This window comes from Topomyia yanbarensis, chromosome 3 (assembly GCF_030247195.1).
Source record: "Topomyia yanbarensis strain Yona2022 chromosome 3, ASM3024719v1, whole genome shotgun sequence".
Classification (NCBI taxonomy): domain Eukaryota; kingdom Metazoa; phylum Arthropoda; class Insecta; order Diptera; family Culicidae; genus Topomyia; species Topomyia yanbarensis.
The window spans coordinates 395642651-395663846 of record NC_080672.1 but is presented as its reverse complement, the minus strand read 5'-3'; the positions used below and the strand labels follow the sequence as shown (position 1 = coordinate 395663846).

The 21196-nt window shown below is 36.1% G+C and overlaps 1 protein-coding gene across 6 annotated transcripts in view; it reads right to left on the bottom strand.

Annotated features, from left to right (window-relative positions):
• LOC131689584 (uncharacterized) overlaps positions 1 to 21196 on the bottom strand; it is a 96852-nt gene that overhangs the window by 26734 nt on the left and 48922 nt on the right. For 5 of the 6 annotated variants that reach the window (XM_058974781.1, XM_058974777.1, XM_058974778.1 and 2 more), the window contains exons 3-10: positions 20282 to 20548; positions 20083 to 20218; positions 19845 to 19989; positions 19433 to 19757; positions 19156 to 19339; positions 8573 to 8689; positions 8376 to 8476; positions 8130 to 8221 (exon numbers count right to left, since the gene is read on the bottom strand). In XM_058974781.1, coding sequence (XP_058830764.1) covers positions 8130 to 8221; positions 8376 to 8476; positions 8573 to 8689; positions 19156 to 19339; positions 19433 to 19757; positions 19845 to 19989; positions 20083 to 20218; positions 20282 to 20501 — 1320 coding nt within the window. In that variant the 5' untranslated portion in view covers positions 20502 to 20548. Of the gene's footprint in view, positions 1 to 8129; positions 8222 to 8375; positions 8477 to 8572; positions 8690 to 19155; positions 19340 to 19432; positions 19758 to 19844; positions 19990 to 20082; positions 20219 to 20281; positions 20549 to 20613; positions 20666 to 21196 lie in introns of those variants that run through there. The other variant, XM_058974783.1, reaches the window with a different exon arrangement.

Below are 21196 nucleotides of genomic sequence, written 5' to 3'. Positions count from 1 at the left end.
GCTGTTATGACGTCATCGGCATGATCGAGACGTGGCTCGACAACCGTACTCTGTCTCGCCGGGGGTATGGTTCATCATTCGATGTCTACCACTGTTACCGCAACGCCCTCAACAGCCAAAAGACATCAGGTCTGCTTATCGCCGTTCGCCATGGTATAAAAGCCCGAGTGATCAATGATGACCGGTGGGCGAGCTCCGAGCAAGTGTGGATATCAGTGAAACTTGCCAATCACAATCTGTTCCTGTGTGTCGTGTATTTTCCACCAGACAAAATTTGTGATTCCAGCCTGATCGATGTACATCTTTCCTCCGTCTCTTTCAGAACCTCGATTGCCATCCCGTTTGATGATATTGTTATACTGGACGACTTCAACTTACCAGGCTTGACGTGGTGCCAGGCAAGTAATGGATTTCTACGACTGGATATCGAAAAATCTGTGCTTATCAACAATGCCAGTTGTATTCTGGACAGCTGCAGCAGCGCAACTTCGGCAAATCAATTATCAACGAGAATGGACGCACATTGAACCTCTGCTTTGTAAGTGCCTGGGACTACGCTCCGTACTGCTGCACTGCTCCGAGTCCTTCAGTCCAGCATGTACATCATCATCCCTCACTACATCTTGTACTCGCTGGTAACCTAGAAATGAACCTTGAAGGCGTCACAAGCTCCATCGTCTACGATTTTAAAAATGCTGTGGCAATCAACCGTACTTAGATGATTAAAAACTGCCAGGCGAGCAGCATTTCAAAAATTTGAAATCACCACTTTCAACTCAACCACAAATACAAACAGCAAAGCAGACGCCATTTTCGGACACCAGCGAAACGTCAAGTGTCAACTGAAATCTAAAGCCAAGTCGTTCTAGAAGTATGTGAACAAGCAGCGAAAAGAATCCGGTTTACCATTGTGTATGTCATTTCATGGAGTTTGAGGTTACAACAGTAAGGAAATTTGTCAACTGTTCTCCGACAAATTTTCAAGCGTTTTTTTCCGACGAGAGCCTTCCACCAGAACAAGTCGCTGCCGCCGCTAATCTATCTCCTTCTCTAGGACGAACCATCAACCGAAATTGCGTCGATAATGCTGTCATTCTTGCAGCGAATTCCAAGCTGAAAGTATCTTGTTCCCCGAGCTCTGATATCGTTCTCTCAATTTTTGTTAAAAAGTGCATCAGCGGGCTTCTTTAATCACTTCGGCGAGACTTCGTGCTATCTCTACTGGAACATTCCCTTAATTCTGGAAAGCAACGCACATGTTTCTAGTTCACAAAAAAGGAAGCAAATCGAACATTGACAATTATCGGGGAATCTCGTGTTTAGTATCGAAACTATTCGAGCTGGTTGTTTTAGGCCCTCTTTTCTTTCACTGCAAACACTACATTGCAGACGACCAACACGGTTTTATGCCTAAACGATCGACAACGACCAACTGGCTCTCGTTCACAACATATGTACTCGATGGTTTCGCTGACGGATTGCTAACCGATGCTATTTACAGGCATTTATCTGCGGCCTTCGACAAAATCAAGCATGATATCGCAATAGCGAAACTAGACAAACTCGGTATTCATGGACAACTACTGTGCTGGTTTCGTTCCTACCTCGATGGAAGGCAACTCCAAATCAGAATTAAGGACTGAATATCTGCACCATTCTTCGCTACATCCGACATCCCACAAACAAGCCATCTCGGTCCAGTGATATTCCTCCTCTACTTTAATGACGCCAATATAAAATTACAATTTCTTTCGCCGACGACATGTAATTTTTCGACAAACACGGGATAAAATCGATGTCGGATTTCTTCAGAGTGAACTGGAGAGCTTTAGTACGGCTTTAAACCCGAGTAAATGCTCAAATGTTACCTTCACGCGGAAACACCATCAGTTTAAGTACCATTTCTTCGACTCGAGCATTCCAAGACAATCTCACATTAAGGATCTCGGAGTCATCATGGATTCGGCACTATCGTTTAAACCACATACTTCATACATCGCATACAACCAACAAACCATCAAGACAGCTTGGGTTCATCTTCCGACTAGCGAAAAGCTTCCGGGCCTTTTGCTGTCTTAAATCGCTTTATTGTGCTCCACGTTATAATATAGTTCTGCTGTTTGGAATCCGTACTACCAGAACGGCGTCGATAGAATCGATGCCGCCCAACGCCGGTTCATACTAAGAGCTACGAAAACCGTTGTCAGTTAATACAGCTCGACACTCTGGGCATCTGGAGGGACTGCTCTCGAATCCTGTTCATCTCGGACTCACTGTCTGCCAGGGTGGATTACACTACAATTCTCGGTCGTCTGGATCTTGAAGCCCGCGTTTGAGCTCTACGCAATAACTTTCTTCTGCGAGTTCCGTTCAGGTCTGTTTCTAACCACCAACGACGCAGGTCACGTTCAAAGAAGCTCCCCGTCGTGTTCGGTTCGTGAACACTAAGCTATAGAAACCCTATACAAAGAAAGCACCGTTATTGTTGTGAGTATTGTATGCATTTTGTTGGTCGAGATGTCTCAGCCTGCGTGTACGATGAGTTCACCTTGAGGCGCTGCACAGTGGCGGATCTTCAAACAAAAGTCGGACAAAACCTCAAATGTTACCTAATTTGGATGAAAATCACAATTTAAGCTAATTTTGAGGTGCTGAGCTCATTTTTGATGTCAAAAATCGTAAAATATTAGATGTATTTTTCCATGCAGTGTCATTGAACCTTTCTTATAACTATGATCCCGTTTTCATGATAGATTTTCCGTTACTGCTCACCAATGTCAGCAATATCATAAAAAATGAAGAACACTGCTTTAAATCCATTGTTTAAAGTATTGATTTACTGTATAAACTATTTTACACAAAACACCATGCACCTCCATATCAGCAACAAAGCTTCAAAATCTCCTTAAACCTTTTTGCGCACCTAGGCGCGGAACGAGAGTGTGATATTCGAAAAGTAGAGGTTATTTCCCATAGAATGTATACTATGTGACTATATTACGAAGATCGGTTGACTATGTTGCGAGTTTTTACTATGAATGTAAACAAAAGTCGCACTCACACGTGTCATAGGCGTGTATTGATGATAAAATTTGTATGACGTGTCATAATCGTGCATGGAAAATTTTCCATAGAAAAAAAATCTCGCTATATCTAAGAAACCAAGTAGAATTTCAAAATTCTGAAAACGCCACTTTGTAGAGATTTTTCAAACAAGTAATGTGGCATATCTAACTCAGTTTACCCCAAAATGGCGTTTGTCATAAGATAACACAACAGCGACGAAATAGCGTGCGAAGGATTCAAAATAAACACATTAAAATATGATTTTTAATATTTATTTTTCTTTAAATATATAAAAAACCCACGGCTCCTTTAAGCTCACGCAACGAGCCGTGTCAAATAAACGAATTAAAATTTTAAAAAACAACTATGGTCACCAGAGTTCTATTACCGGACTCCAGCGTAACAGTGTGGCGACGGCCTTTGACTTCAACCGGACGAGGAATTCGATTAAAGCTAAAATATTATCTATTCTACAAATAAATAAACAAATAAACAAATTTACATGGAGGAAAACGCACTGGCGGCCTCTATGCGGTGAAATAGAGAACTAAAATTCTCTAGTTAAAAGTCGACTCATATCATGCACTAAATTGGTCCAGTTAAACCCAACCATTGTTTCGCGTAAAAATAAAATTCGTGAGAAACGACCACTGATTCACAACCATGTGCTGTTAGGCCCCATGCAAAACTGACTCAGGCATTACTTAATTAAACGTTTAAAAACTTCTCCTAGGGAAGTTGGATTGATTTGCAGTCTTCGACAAAGTTCTTGGTACTAAAATTATTTCTCATATTTTCACTTACAGAGATAAACTGATGCATATAGTGCCACCTAGCGGTGAAAATGCAAATTTGTGTATTTTTCTCCATGTAAATTGTCAAAAAAATCCCATCCCATCGAACACGTTGGTCCGGTAGCTAGACTTGTTCGATGTATTTCAAAATTGGAGCAGACTTTTCTGATGAGGCTAGGAATCGACTCAGTGGTTTATCTTGTCACTCAAATTTACACACTACAGAGTTAAAACACGTTTTAATAATTAGCAGCAGGAAAAATGTCATCAAGATAGCGGCAAAACACGTTTTTGCTCGTAATATGAGCGTAGTTTAACCCACGTGTTGACTCTTCACCAAACATACATGGATTAATACGAGGATATAATATAACGTCTCATTACCCTAAATTATCTCCAGTTATATTCCAGGCCCGTAGCCAGGATTTTGTTTCGGGAGGGGCTTAAAACTTGTTGCATAAATGTGTTAATTCTGGTGAAAATAGTCACTTGAAACTGAATGCAATTTCGAAAATTTCTTAGTGAAAACAGTTCCAAAACTAAGGCAATAGACAATATGTTGTATGATACAAGAAATGGTATAGTACATCGACGAAATCTTGCTTTTGAATTTGGTTTTTATTATTAATTTATAAGCTACCATTTTCACCGTTGGAATTTGCAAACGTGGTCTGGTGGGTGCTCCCATCATACAACTTGAAGCCAACGAAGTGAGGCTGTCCAGCGCAGATTCATACGATATGTATTACGTCAATTGCCCTGGATCGATCCGCTGAACCTGAATCATACGAAGATCGTTATCGATTATTAGGACTACACACTTTAGAAGATCGTAGACCCGCGTCGTGAACTACCTTCGTGTCTAAGCTTCTTATGGCTGAATATGATGTTCCCGATCTTTTATCACAAATTTTAATACAAATACAATAGAATGTTGAAATTCGCTCCAAATCCTCTGATTAGGCAGGCGATTTTTAGATGCACAGAAACGATTCAACTCCTATTCAATTCAAATTTATAATAATTTTCAATTTAAATGATGATATATTAAAGACTATTTTCAGACAAGTGAGAACAACTTATTATTTATCTATTTAAGTATTCAGATTTTTCACAGATCCTATTCTATTACGAAATTGATACTTTTTATATCATTAGACAGGTTTCTTTTTCTATGCAATTCTTCTACTAGATCCTTGAAACTATGGCAAAAGACAGACCAGTAATTTTGTTTGTAGACATGTAAAGGGTGTACAAAAAATACTACTGATCTCTCTACAAAGCATAAATAAGAACTATACCTGTATTTACCTAGATTAAGCAAATATTATATTTGAGCACACGAAGCTTACAGGTTTCATTTCGGAATTCATGGATTTTTGGACAATACAAAAGAGATGTTTCAATGAATTAATTTACTAAACTAGCCGGAATTTTATCTACTATAGTACTGTTCACTAATCGAAAGGTCCCCTAATTACTGTTATCTTGAAATTTACGTAAATTTTGTTAAATGTAACCAGAGCTTAAAAAATTAACTCCCTGCGTGAACTTGAAAGAGAACCGAAATTCGATTCCTGTCCGCCGCGATGAATGAAATGTTTGGTTCGTTTCCCTCGTCATTCATTCTCCCGACATAGCGCATTCGGGTTCGCATATGTTCGGTTTCAGAGGCAAACTGAATTTTGTTTCTATGCTAGCTCTGAGAGGGATTATTGAGCGAAAATGCACTAGACATAGATTACGCAGCTCAAATGAATGCTTTAGTTAATGAAAGAATTTATATTTCCTCTGCACTCAAACATTCGATTCTGCATGAAATTTCAGTCAGTTGGAAAGTTGAATGACCGAGGCGTTGAATCTGAATGTCAGTTTCGATAAGCAGAAATAGTTAACTGATTTTGAAATTTCGAAGAACTGAATGTAACAGTGATGACACCACTAGAATTAAAAATAATTTTAGCATCACACTTGCTTCCGACAAATCAAAGAAAACACACCGCACTTGCTTCTCCTGTGCCGAAGAGATTTTCTTTTAGATTTCTTTGTTTTTAAATTATTGTAAATTATCCGATTTCTGTGAATCTTTTGCAAAATTTTTTGTCAGCGGCAAATGCAAATCGTGATGCGAAGATGCTTTCTAAGTTAATTCAAACAATCTGCTCAGTAATTGGTTCGTTTTTAATTAGCTCATCATCATTAAGATTGGAAGATATGCATGACTTCTTGAAGAAAGCTGTAATGCTTTTTGATTACAGGTTTGTTTTACCAAAATTTAGGAAACAATTTCTATCAACGTTGTTCCACCTACCGTTCAATGTTGTGCGGATAACGAAGACGCAATGTGTTTTCGAAAATGCCTTTTTTCAAACCGAAATGAGAGGATCAGAGCAAAATTCTGAAAGCACTCGTTCTGAGTGCATAGAAAAGATAGAAGAGGTGCTTTTTAAGCTTCTTAGATTAGCTGATTCTTTTTTCCTCCTCCGTGATTTCTGTTCATCTCTCATTTTAGTCCAAAACGAATAAAAACAGATCGTGAGACTGCTACATACTGAAGACAAAATCGAAATTATTGGACTAATAGATTCAACCAGTCACAACATTTTAGTCGCAACAGTGTTGCGAACTCGCATGAACGGAACGAATTCCTCGCATGAAAGTGAAATTAAGTGCCATAAAAAATGATGATGCGTTAAAATGACGCGAAAGCAAAAACTGTCGCCTCAGCTATATCGTTCACAGTAAATTGAAATATTTTTTGCATAGTACGCTTGAATGTGATGTCTAGTATTTATACTAAGAGTACAGAGTGCACAGACCTAATACAGTAATTCAATTTGGGTACAATTTATGTGTGTCATTTAAATTTAAAATAGAGTTAGAGTTAGCCAATATCGCGTATTACATCTGAGGGACAATCAATTGCGATGATGCGTTCACTTTTGGAGAGTTTTAGTACTCAGTCGTCCAATAAACTTCTACTATTTTTTTAAATAATCCATAAGTGAACTCCAACAATAAAAATAATAAAATCAGTTTTATTGTTTATCCAACAGATCTCACGCAAGCTCTTCACCATTGTACGTAGATACCTGTCCACGAAGCAGGGAAATATTTTTTCCTCACCAACTGCGTATAGGGGGTCGTTCGTATCTATCTCGCTATTGAACACTTCCATGTCATAATCGTGGTTGCTGCCTTTATGTTCGCAAACATGCTTGCTTGTTGCCTTTATGATTGTGAATTTCCTCAATGATTGTGCTGGCTGTAGATTGTGAGATATTGACGCAGCTTTTGTCGTTGTCAATATTACCTGAACATGTGCCACATATTTGGTGATTGTTTGTGTTCAGCGGTAAATAAATCGTAATGTGTCGTTTTTCCATAGAACTGGAACGTACTAGTTTGCCTTTGATAATTGGAATTGTACTATCGCATTATGTTTTGTACTGCATTTCTCCCATATGTGATATGTATCTGCAGGTAAGCGGTATTCGATCTTGTAACCGGACATTGATTCTCTCACCGTCCATTTATATGAAGATCTTAATTACAGCATTGTCACACACAACCATTAAAATTTAGTGGCTTTAAATCATTCAAAATCAATGATTTCGCCTGATCCAATTTGTTGAACGCTATGAGCGCCGAATACCTGAGGTGGTAGAAATCAATAAAGGTGGCTATCGTAAGTATAGTCTGCATTTTCACCTTCAGAAAATGTTCCTCATCACAAATACTCGGTCTTATGCGAATCACCACTAATCACAGTATTTGGCCGGTGCACCACTTCTTGCTTCTGCGACTCACTCATCTCGACAGATTACTAGGGCATAGTATAGTAGAAGTTTCCTTTGTTCTTCAGACAAGGAACACAATATAAAAGTAACTTTATTTGTCGTTCGCTTCACACCGGCTGGGACAGAAGCATAAACCACACTGAATTTCGTGACCAATGGCTACAAGCTAAAGTCGCTGATAATAATGTTTTTGAAATTTATTTTCAAAACAGTTGGGGGGGGGGGGGCTTAAGCCTCTCCAACTCTAGCTACGTGCCTGTTACATTCCCTCAAAAATCATTGTTTTCTTAATTTCTTCAACTATGGCGCCATTACATTTTACCCTCGCCACGTCACTGAATCGAAGTGAAATTTATTTCTGGCGCTTAAAGAACGCCGTAACGATATCATCATCATTATCATCATCATCATCATCAATAAACAGAGCATTGCAGATGGGCGGATATAATGGTTATAATCAGCTACTTACACTCATCTCCACATTCGGGTGATCGATGAAAATCATCTCGGACTCTTCACCATCGAGCAGGACGCTAACGGTTTTCTCGCCAAACTCATCGTCTGCAAAATAAAAATAACGCACAGGCAAAAACAACGAGATGTTACCAAAAGGCACACATTTCTCTTCCACTTCGGTGGCCTATTTTACCTAATTCACACATAATTAATTTCGCGTAAAAAATAAAAAAAGTTCGAGCTACCGGTGCCTACTCACCCAAACTGGCGTCGTATGTGTGCATGTACTCGGACGTCATGAACTGGGAAACGAGAGCGGTTTTGCCAACGCCGGAGTCGCCAAGCATCACCACGCGGTACCTGAGGGAATGCAGCAAGTAAGTGTCACCTTTCTGAGCAGCCTCTTTACGTTTCGTCGGAATGTGGAGCTAAATTCTACAAAATAAAAGAACTTACCTCGTGGGGATCGGTTCACTGTCATCTTCATCGGCGGCCGGGGATGAGGGAAGCGAATCCACCGTAGCGTAACCACCCCCACAGCAGGAACCTTCAAAGGGCGAACGTTCACTGGCGCTGGAATTGATACATTCGTAGTAGATAAGTGTTTGCAAGGAAATCAGCTCGAAGGAAGTTTCGGCAAAAGAAAAGGTGTGGCAAAAGGTTAATTAAATAAATGTGTCTTCCGATGAACACTCATCCGGTGCTTTTATGTGGGTTTGTGGTTTTGTTTTTCGACGAAAGTGAATTAATTGCCGGTGCCATTAATTATCAGCTTAATTGTGTTACTGACGCCACAAGAATTATGCCCAACATTCGTAAGGTTGACGTAAGTACGAAGGAAATGCTTCATTTCCACACGAACCGTGCGAATTGGTGGGGTGTAATAAGACAAAGAATACTTCCTGGGAAATCGCTGGCCATAAAAGTTGGTCCGGTTCGCTGATTGCAGATCATTGGGAAGGGGAAAGATATTATGTACATTGAATGGAGTACGAGCGGCACCTCCTGGGAAATAAAGTTTGTGGACTCAATAAATATTGTTCCTTTGCAGAAAGGGCAGGAAGGGTTGACGTTTTCGCTCGGTTTGTCAATGTCTACCAAAAGGATTATAACCTAAATATTATGTCAATTGCTGTAATCTTGATTGGTCTGTGATGTTGGTCTAGTCTCTAGAAGTTGAAGATAGCTAAGTAAAAAGTAGAGGGCAAATTTCTAAATTAATATGGTTGATATTGCTCTCCACTAAACTTGAAATTGAATAATAACAACTATGGAGAATGGAAAACAACAAATCAAATGAGCAACCGAAAATAGAAATCGCATGGACAGAACATGCTTTCTTAAACCTTTAATATATTAGAATGTAATAATCGGAAATAAACTTCAAGTGTATAAATCGGATTGAGATCCTTCAGCACAAGTATCGCTTGAAGAGTTCTCAACCGCAAGACTCGGAAAGGTTGAAGCTCCAGCATAAGAACTGGTTAAAAATAAATTCCAACGCAGGAGCTGCCGTAAATCGTGACGTTCGAGGTTGAAAGTAGGCAACACAAAACTACTGTGCAAGAATTGGATATACACTCAGGTTTTTTTTTACGCGGGGGATACGAGCCGCGTAAATGAAAACCGCGTAAATTTCAAAATCCGCGTAAATGAAAACCGCGTAAATTTCAAAATCCGCGTAAATGAAAACCGCGTAAATTTCAAAATCCGCGTAAATGAAAACCGCGTAAATTTCAAAATCCGCGTAAATGAAAACCGCGTAAATTTCAAAATCCGCGTAAATGAAGACCACTTAAATTTAAGAATCCGCGATAAAGGGAACATCATTGATGGATACCGCGTAAATTCCAAAATCCGCGTAAATGAAAACCGCGTAAATTTCAAAAACCGCGTAAATGAAAACCGCGTAAATTTCAAAATCCGCGTAAATGAAAACCGCGTAAATTTCAAAATCCGCGTAAATGAAAACCGCGTAAATTTCAAAATCCGCGTAAAAAAAAACCGCGTAAAAAAATACCGCGCAAAAAAAAACCGCGTAAAAAAAACTTGAGTGTATTTAATTGCGGTTTTTATACTGAAAGTTTTGTTTTATTCGATTCTTACAGAATCTTAGTCCGATTTTTATGTATGAATTTTATATTCGATTTTCACATTCTACCTATTTTGAAGCAGTTTCTACGGAGCATGTTCTGTCCGTGCAACTTTTATTTTCGGTCGCTTAAATGAAGTATTCGCTGAAAACACAAAGAACAGACAATCACGTTCGAACAAATAAGTTTATAACATTTGTGAATATATATTAAAACTCTAGGGCCGCCACACCAGCATAACCCAACTAGAGGCATGTCAGACATTTTAAAATTTCTAAGTGATCATTTGTTGATTCAGTGATAATCAATAGCGCACCTAGTATCTATAACGTTTAAAAAGACCGTTATTTTTTCACAGCTTTAACGCAAGAAAGAAACGTCTGTTCTCTATGATAAGGATCTCATTCGAAATAATGTATTCCATATTCATATATAAATGCCAAAAAGTATAAAAATCGCTTCCTAATTAGAACAACTTTGAGCTAGTGCAACAAGATGGTAACATAAAAAAAACAAAGAAGGCGCAAAAGGCGAAAGAGACAGAATAAACAAAAGTGAGAAAGAAATATAAAAAAGCGGAAAAGTATCAATACGGTGAAGACCCGTTTTTATCAGACTCTTAATGTATGTTAGGCTAACAAAATGGGGACATCAACCAAATCGGAACACATTTTTTCTTCTTTTTTCTTTTTAATATATGTATAATAAAATACAAATAATAAATAATAAAGAAAAAAAAGACAAGAAAAACAACAGACGAAAAAGACAGAAAAAGAACAAAAAAGACTTTTTTTCTTTTTAATACATGTATAATAAAATACAAATAAAAAATTATAAAGAAAAAAAGACAAGAAAAACAAAAAAAACTAAAAAGACAGAAAAATAACAAAAAAGACAAAGACCAAAAGAAATGACAATACAGAGAGAACAGACAAACAAGACTGGAAAGATAGAACGCGCAGAAAGAACAACAAACATAAAAAAGACGCAACGGACAGAAAATATTGAAAAAGCAGAAGAACAGGTAATACATGAAAAATGAATAAACGACAGAAAAGACAAAAGAAACCAGTAAAAGAATATTACAAAAATGACAACCATATTAGAGAAAACAAAAAATACGAAAATGAAAAAAATAACAATACCAAAAAGATAAAACGACGAAAAAGATAAAAAGGCACATAAAATCCACAAAAGATAAAAAACGAGAAAAAAGGCAAAAAAGACAAAAACACAAAACAGTCAAACTGACAAACAAAAAAAAACAAAATAGCTAAGAAATCAAAAAAGACAAAAATTCCAAAAAGATAAAGACCACAAAAAATAAATAGATAAATAAGCAAAAAAGTCGAAATAGACCAAAATGCAAAAAAAAACAAAAGAACAAGACAAAAATGACAGAAAACAAAGACAAAGTGAAACAAAAAAACACAGTAATAAAAAGACGAAAATATCACAAAAGAAACAAACCAGAGGTAGCAAAAAGACAACACAGACGTAAAAGATAAAAAAGGCACAAACATCAATAAAGACAAAAACACAAAAAAGCAACAAAATACACAACAGGAATACAGGACAAAACAGACAATAGCATAAAAAACAAGAGACGAAATGAAAAGAAAAATGAAGGAGACAACAAATACAAAATAGACAAAAAGACGAAAGACAAAAAAAAACAAAACAAACTAAAAAATCAAGAAATTGAAAGACCGTAAAAAAGACAGAGACATAAAAGACAAAAAATACGATTATACAAAAAGATAAAAATGCAAAAAAAATGGAAAAGAATGAAAAAGCAAAAAGTTCAAATAACAAACAGCAAGAAGGCAAAAAGATACAAACAAAAGGACAAAAAGACGATAGGACCAAAAAGTCAACAAAAATAACATTACTGACCCAAAATACAAAAAATAACATAAATGACCAAGAAGCAAAATAGCTATAAAAAAATGAAAAATCTGAAAAACGACAAAAAACGATTTTTGTATCACAGACAGAAAAAAAAAAGAAAAAAGACAGCAAACATATAAAAACAACAGAAGACAAAAATATCAATAGAGACAAAAACAAAACAAAAAAGACAGAAGCGATAAAAACAAAAAGGAAAAAAGTTACCTAAAAGACAAAAAAGATAAAAGGATAAAAGGACACAAAAGCCAAGATAAATGAAGATTGAATGAAAACAAAGACAACACAGACGCAAAAGACAAAAGGACATAGAGGATCAAAAAACAGAATAACAAATTTAAAAAGGCATTAAATACAAAAAAGGCAAAATTGACGAAAAAATAAAAAAATATAAAGCAATAAAAAAAAGACAAATAAATATTTAAAAGAAGACACAATGAGATAAAAAAACGAAAATATCTTTTAAGTCAAATAAACAAAAACATACGCAACAACAAAGAAGAAAATGTTTCGAAATGACAACAAGAACAAATAATTCAAAAATGATTGAAAGCAAAAAACGAATTAGACAAAACCCACTAAAATACGCAAAAGACAAAGATGAAGACAAGGATTAAAACACTAAAAGATAGAAAACGTCATGAATGATAAAAGAGACAAACAATTTAAAAACAACGAAAAGGACAAAAGCATACAAAAAGATCCCAAAAAGTAAAAAAGACAAAAATACAAAAGAAACAAGAGATACAGAAAGAACCGTAAAGACAGCAACCAAAAGAAATAAAAAAAATATAAACAAAGACATAAACAACAAAAAGGCACAATAACTGAAAAGAATAATAACGGAATGTTAATAAAGACAAAAAACACAAAAAAAAACATAAAGAACAATAAAGATCGAAGGATAATAAAGATCGAAGGACATGCAAAAGACATAAAAGGCAAAAAGGACAATACTAGCAAAAAAGACAAAACACAAAAAATAGACAAAACAGGTAAAAAGGAAAAAAACGATATCAGAAAATAAAAAAAAATAAGGACAAAAAAACTCGTAGAAATGCGAAAATCGGAAAACAAAGTAAATAAACAAAAAGCAAATGTCGAAAAATAAACAAACTAGTTAAAAATCACAGGAGATAAAAAAGCAGGAAATGATTTAAAAGTAAAAAAAAAAATTGATTAAAATCGGTGAAACAAAAGACAAAAGAACAAAGAAGGCAATGAAGACAAAAAACAAAAACAACCAAAGCTGTAAATAGACAAAAAGGAGAACAAGTTTAAAGTGATAACATCTTGTCCACGCAAAGGACAAAAGGGAGGAAAAATGAAAAGGCAAACTTTAACAACAAATTAGAAAGACAACAATCACAAGAAAATAAAAAATACAATAACGACGAAAAGACAAAACACAACATAAAAACCTAAAAAAGTATGAGGTAAAGAAGACACAGAGACAAAAAACAACAAGACTCAAAATTCAAAAAAAAAACACATGCATAGACCAAAAAGATAAAAAAAAGAACAGAAATGACAGAAAGAATAAAAAATTCAAAAATGACTGAGGTCACAAAAAAATAAAAAAAAACCACTAAAAATAAAAATAAGGCAAGGAACAATAAACACAAAGAGCTTAAATGAGCAAAGTGTCATAAAAAAGGCACAAAGGGACAGAAAATTCAAAAAGTCAACAATAAAAGCAACAAAAGAAACCAAAAAACAAAACAAGCTTAAGACAAAACATTCAAAACGGTCAAAACGACAAAAGTTCCAAAAGATAAAAAAACACAAAAATAAAAAGAAAAAAAAGACAGAAAAAATAAGAAAAAACGAAAATAATATAAAAAAAATCACAAAGATTAAAAAGACTAAGAAAAACAAAAAAAAACAGAAATTACAATATTTACAAAAAAAGATAAAATTGAAAACATAAACAAAAAAATTGTGAAAAATCGAAAAGAATAGAAAAGCAGGCATAAACATAAAGTCTGAAACGTAAATGGACAAAAAATATGAAAAAAAACAAAATAGCTAAAAAGTCAAAGAAGATATGAAATCAAAGCCAAAAAGCGTTAAAAAGATAACAAAAAATAAAAATACAGAAAAAAACAAACAATACAAAAAAGGAACAAAAAGCAAGAATGACAAATGCAATTAGGGACCATCCATGAATGACATAGCATTATTATGGGGGAGGGCGGAGTTTTGTATTTTATGATGATGTTGACGACAGGGGGGTAGGGGCTCTTGTCATGCTACGTAGCTTTTTTAAACGGGAATAACTATCATCGTTTTTCATTTTTTTTAAATTTTGCAGGGACAAGGAGGGGGGGGGGGGTAGAGTTACCGTCAAGCTACATAATTACCAGGGGGTATTTAGAAGTTTGTGACGAAATGCTAGGATGGGGGAGAGGGGTGTTAAAAATCGCTAACAAAATGCTACGTCATTTATGGATGGTCCCTTAAAAGACAAAACCGCAAACAAGACACAAAAAAGAAAATGAATTAAAAGAGACACAAATGTAAAAAGGACAAAAAAGACAAAAGCCACAAACAATACTATGAAGATAGAAAAGAAAAAAGGCGTAAAACCAAAAAGAGACAAAATGGATAAGAATAGAAAACATATTCTAAAGGGCCAAATACAGAATAGGCAAAAATGGCAAGAAGACAAAAAAGAAAAAAAACAAATCTTAAAGACCCGCACAAAAAAAGAGATGCAGAGCCAAAGAGACAAAAAAGACAGAAAGGCTATCCATAAATGAGGTAGCATTTTTTAGCGATTTTTAACACCCCCAACACGATGATAGTTATTCCCCTTTAAAAAAGCTACGTAGCATGACAAGACCCCCCACCCCCCTGTTGTCACGCATCCTCACAAAATACAAAACTCCCCTCCCCCATATAATGCTACGTCATTTATGGATGGTCCCAAACAATAAAAAGTAAAAAAATGAATGAAAAAAGGTAAAAAAGACTCGAAAGACAAAAAAACAAGAAAGGCGACAAATGCAAAAAAACTGATCAAACAAAAACTCGAAATAATATCAACGATACAACAACCGCTAAATATACAAAATGGGCAATTTGCAAATTAGGAAAAAAACCAAAGCATAAAAAGGTACAAATCAAAAATTTACGAAAACGAACAAAGACAAAAAAGTTCATAAATAAAAAAAATCAAAAAAGCCACTGTAGGAAAAAGAGCCACGAAATGAAAAAGGAAAAGACTAGAAATAAAAAAAAACAGAAAGGTCACAAATATGGTAATCTTCCAAAAAAATCGATTATGAAAAAAAGAAGAAAGGACAACAAATACCAAAGGTCAAATAAAAGGCAAGAGACAAAAATTGCGAAAATGTTAAAAAAACAACACAGACGATAAAATTAAACAAAAAAAATGCCCCAAAAATAAAAATGCAATGCAAAAAAAAACGAAGGAACAAATACAACTTAAAATACAATTACAATAACCGAAGAACTTACAGAAAAGCTAAAAAGTTTCAGAAGACGCCAATGCCAAAAGAGACAACTTGAAACGCAAAGATAAAAAACGTAAAGAAAGCAAAAAGGACAAAAGAAATAAAAAGACAAAATAAAACAAAAAATGACAAAAAAACAAAATCACAGAAGAGATAGAAAGAAAAAAAACCAGAAAGACAAAAATAAGTTTTACAGTCAAACAAGGCAAAATAAAACGAAACAGAAATAGACTAAAAAAGAAAAAAATAATGAAACAAAACATAGGAAAAAAACAAAAATACATTTCTTTTGCAAGAAATAAAAAAAGAAAAATCAGAAGAAATAAAAAATACGGAAAAGACATACAATACGGTGAAATGGCAAAAAAGAAAAAACGTAAAAATTACAAAAGTACGAAAGTCGAAAAGACAGAGAAGGCTGCCATAAAAAGATGAAAAAATGACAACAAAAAAAAACAAAATGATAAAAGAGACAAAAAAATCTAAAAACTTACAGTAAATGCAAAAAAGAAATCAATAAAAGGTAAAAAATAGCAAAACACAACCAACGACAGGAAGATTGAAAAGATCGAATATTCTGGTCAAAAGACTGAAAGTGTAGTCTGAAAAGGTAGAATAAAGATCAAGAACGTAAAAAATAATAAACAAAATTAAACAAATGAGAAAAGATACACATAACTGCATAAATAGAAAGGAGAAAATGTATGACGCTTCAAAAATCCGAAATTTAAAAAAAAAATCTTTTTTTGGTGGTATCAATCGGGAAAAATAGATCGAAATTGTAAATTAAACGAGAGCGGTTATGTGAAAAAATTTCACCCCAAAGGCAAAATTCGAACCTGAAACCTTTGGGACTCCAGCCCAATGCACAAACTCCCATGCTATCCCTGTGAAGTGAAGTCCCATGGGTATTGAACTCAAATCAGACACCAGACGATAATAGAATTACCCGGCCTTGGTATCTAACGAGGAAATTAAATGGATAAATGTTTTGAGTGGCAGTGCCCTAATAAAAATAAATTATACACAAACTTTAACCCATATAGTGCAATGATTCCACATATTGTTTGGATGATACCCCGAATAGGTTGTTGGGCTCTTTAGTCATACGATGTTTACTAGGGCGGTGCACAGTGGCCGGACAAAGCCTCAAAAAGTAATCTTTTAATTTTTGATATTTTAAATTTTTCTTAAATTTATTATGTACTGAATAATAAATTTTCAAAATTTTATGATCATTGGATAAAAACACGATTTTAACAGCAGTTTAAACGTAGCTACGTCCGAAATTTTTAACGATTTTCATTTCCGAAACCACAATGTCTATGTTCAAATCAAATGCAGGTTGCTCTTTTGATTTTGGATAGATTTTAGCATAACTAGTTTCATTTTGTAGGAAACCGAAGAACGTGGTTTGCGATTATAATATATTCACTAAGTTTGATTGGAGCTATGACTTTTTCGTTTAATTATGTCTAAGGCGGTCGGATGAAAAATACTTTTTTTCACTAATGTATTCTATACCACCAGGCGAAACAGTTCGGAACTGTCAAATATTTTACATTCAATGGAAAATTATCTCTACTTTTCGAATATCATGGACTCGTTCTGCGCCTTTGTGCGCAAACCGGTTCAAGGGGTTTTAAATTTTTGTTACTGATATGGAAACCCTGCACCGACATTTGTGAAAGAAAATTAGAAAATCTAAAGTAAACCAACACGTTGTACAATAGATTTAAAGTAGTGTTCTTCATTCTTTTATGATATTGTTGATATAGGTGATCAATAATGGAAAATCTACCATAAAATGGAGTCATAGCCATAAGAAAGATTCGATGACACTGTATGGAAAAATGTATCTATTATTTTATGACATTTGACATCAAAAATTAACCCAGTACCTCAAAATTAGCTTAACTTGTAATGTTCAGCCAAATCAGGTAACATTTCAGGTTTTGTCCGATTTTTGTTCGAAAATCCTCCAGTGTGCGGCGATAGTAGGTTCTCTTGCTTTAGAGGCAGTGGTAAGATCACTGTCGCCAACGCGATAATTATGTGTTCTTCTTGGAACTCCATCATAGCCCAGGGATAGCATAAGTGTTAGTGCATTGGGATGGAGTCCCAAGGGTTGCAGGTTCGAATCCTGTTTTATATAAGGCATTGCCACTTACGTCAAAATCCAAAAAATGTACTAATTCAAACTATTAAAATATTCAAAATTCTTTCAATTTTTCCATTCTTTTTTGTTTTTGTATTAATGTAACAAAAAATAGAAAAGAGTAAAAAACAAAAAAAAAGATTAAATCGACGCAATAAAAACAAAACTAAAACCAAAGCACATTAGAGAGAAAATAGGCAGCAAACAAAGAAAACATTAGAAGAACCAAAGAAACAGAAAAGACTGCAAAATACAAGAAATGTAGAATCACTGATAGAACTAAAAAAATCAAAATAATCAGAAACAAACAGAAAAAAACAAGAAAACTAACAAGACCGAAACATAAAAACTGTAAGGACGGAAAAATCTAAATAGACAAAGAACAGTAAACAAGAAATGATAGCAAAAAACTCAGGCAAATGAATATTTAGAGAACAATAAAATCTGAAAAAAAAAAAACAAAAGAGAAAAAATAGATAAGAAAAACTGGAAAAGATAAAAATAAACTGTCTTTTTTGGGTTTTCCGGTTTTTTGCATTTATAAACATAGAAAAGAATGAAATACAGAATTGTCACAAAATGAACAAAAAACTCAAGAACAAAAGACAGCAAATAATTTTTAAACCTAAATAAACGGGGATACAGAAAAATTAAAAACAAGAATAAATAGAAAACTAACTACTAACTAGCAGACAAATCGTAAACAAAAAATGAAGACAGAAAGAGACAAAGAAAAGGCAGAAGAAAAGTCAGAACAAAAATGCAAAAGAGTCAGAAAAGGTAAAAACTATATTGATAACATTGGAAAGGTTGAGAAGACTCGATAAACTGAAACAATTCAATGATTAAAAGTTTGTAAAAACTTTATAGGAAAAAATCGGTTCTAACATTAAAGGGTTCAGAAAAGAAAGACAACGAACAGGCAACTGAATACAGAAATTAAGGGCTAGAAATTCGAGAATAGAATACAGTATATAGAAGACAAAAGTTTAAAGACAAAAAAATAGAAGACAAATGACAGTACAAAATAAATAAATCGAAAACTTTAAATATAGAACTGTGGGTATGAAAACTGATTAACTATTTCAGAATGCCAATCCATCATTTCGTCCAAAGATTGCACTATAACAAAGACATACACAAACTCACCGATGGCAATTAATCGGACTTGTGCCCTTACCCAGTGAAGTTTAGCCGCAAAATGAGCCAGAATGCTGCCTAGTTCTAGTTAGTATTCCATCCTCTGAGACACAACCGATTCTAACTAGAATTGGTTGTGTCACTGGACTCGGAATACGAACTAGAACCAGCCAGCATTCCGGCTCATTTTCTGGCTGAACTTAACTGGGTATTTTCAAGCAAAATAAATTTCACTTCATTATTTAGTATACCGCTACTTACCGACTCGCAGTAGAATTCACACTGGTATTGCTCCTCGAACGGCGCGAGATCATCGAATCCCCGCAGTTGACCACCGTTCCTTTGCTAATGGAAAAATGTCTCAACCGGTACAGATCGTCACTCTGTCTTGGATTGTAGGGACGCTCAGGCAAAGAACAAACGCGAGGCCTCGCATGATCAGGAACTAAGCGAAAGAGATAGAAAATGAAGAAAAAACATTCAGTTTTACCATTAACACAAACCGATCGCATGTGTCTGCGTTTGACCAAACACTTACTGGGCAGCTCCAGAAAGTTTGACGTCCGCCTTTGCCTCCCACGAGCGGATGCTTGAAAGGCCAACGGACCGATGTCCTCGTTGGAAAACACGGACGTGTTCGAAGCGGCACTTTTTATCGACTCCCGGGAGCTTCTCCTGCTGGCCAGATAGGCAAGGCCACCCTTGTGACTGCTTCTCCGACGCCCCTTCCGCCCGACCGCGCCCAGTCCGACCGCATTGGCATCGGTGGTCTGCGTTAGGTCACTGGTTGATTTGCGGCAATTGAGCGACACCACGCTATCCGAACATGTGCGATCCAGTGTAGAGTGGGAGTTCCGCAGCACCTGTTGCGAACGTGACGGGACAAATTGATAATCCTCCAGTATTAATGGCTTGTGGTCCCCCCCAAAGGGAAAACGTTCTCTGCTCACCTGATAGCCGGGATTGGACGTGATATTGATCTCGCTGTTGAGCTGGCGGCGTGTGGGACGAGGTGAGTGATTGGGCGATTTCGCCCTTGAGCTACTGGGGGCCGGTGAACTGGAACCTGCGTTCGATTCAGCGAGGATTGGTTCACTGAAAGCGAAAAATTGAACGTTCAAATATGCTGGTGTGCCTTGGTACTCGGTGTATCGATCAAAGGACCAAGCTTTTCCACCGGTCACTTACTTTTCTAAGGAATTGTCCGGCGTTTTGCTCGGATAAACTCGATTTTTCTTACGATCTAGATCATGATTATCCTTTGATATGCTGTTGCTGCAGTCTTCTTTGGACACATTGGGATAGCAGTATTCGAAGCGCTTACCTTTCGGGATGATATAAATGATAAATTAGCTACTAATCCTCGCGTTAGAAACTGCGTACATACGTTCAAACCTAGGGCTGATGGCATCATACTCGTACTGAGCAGTGGACGATGCTTGCGATGATAGTTGGCAATAATCGAACACAGCACTGCGATTGGTCGCGGGATCGTCGTCGTCGGTGGTTTTGATTATTTTCGGACTCGCCGGCAGTGAGTTTCGGCTAGGCCAGGAGTCAGCGTGCCTTTGTATGAAATCTTTCCGGGCCCGTCGTGTATCTTCCATGGCTGATGAGGTTACTTGAGAATTTCTATCATCGCCCTGGCTATAACCTGTTCGGAAGACATTTCTTTGTTAGTATGAACAATTCACCACAGTTAAAAATGCTTCAATTTACGGACTAAATTGCTTGCTGTGCAAACTAATTAGCGCTTGTTGGTCGTCATTCGCTCAGAATCCGAAAACAAGGGCAATGTTTGTTCAAAGCATAGTTTCTCCCAGCGGCAATAAATTCAAGCTTCCAAAGTCAAACAACTCGTTTAGCCCGGGCGGTACCCGGACACGACTTCAGCAAACTTTTGACCCAAAAAGCAATTAGGTGGCTTCCGGTGGTAGGGGGTAAATACCCCGAGCAGGGACAAAATTTTCCGCCCATACTTGTCACGCTTCATTTTTCCACTAAACACCTGGAAAATTGCAAAACAATGACAAACTCCCGCAAGCTACAGCCTTTTTTTCCTGCCCCAATCATTATTCCACCCACACAAAATAACGAATCAACAGATGAATTTGCTGTTCTACCTTGTTATGCATTATTAATTACACAACCGCCAGTCGTGTCTTTTTTCTGTTTCCCTCGCCCGCTCTTCCCATCGCTCTTTCTCCAACCGCAAACAGCTTGTTGAACTTTTTTATGCTCCCACCTTTACTTTTCCTCTTTTTACAACCGGTTAGCCTAGCTCATATTACACGGGGATAAT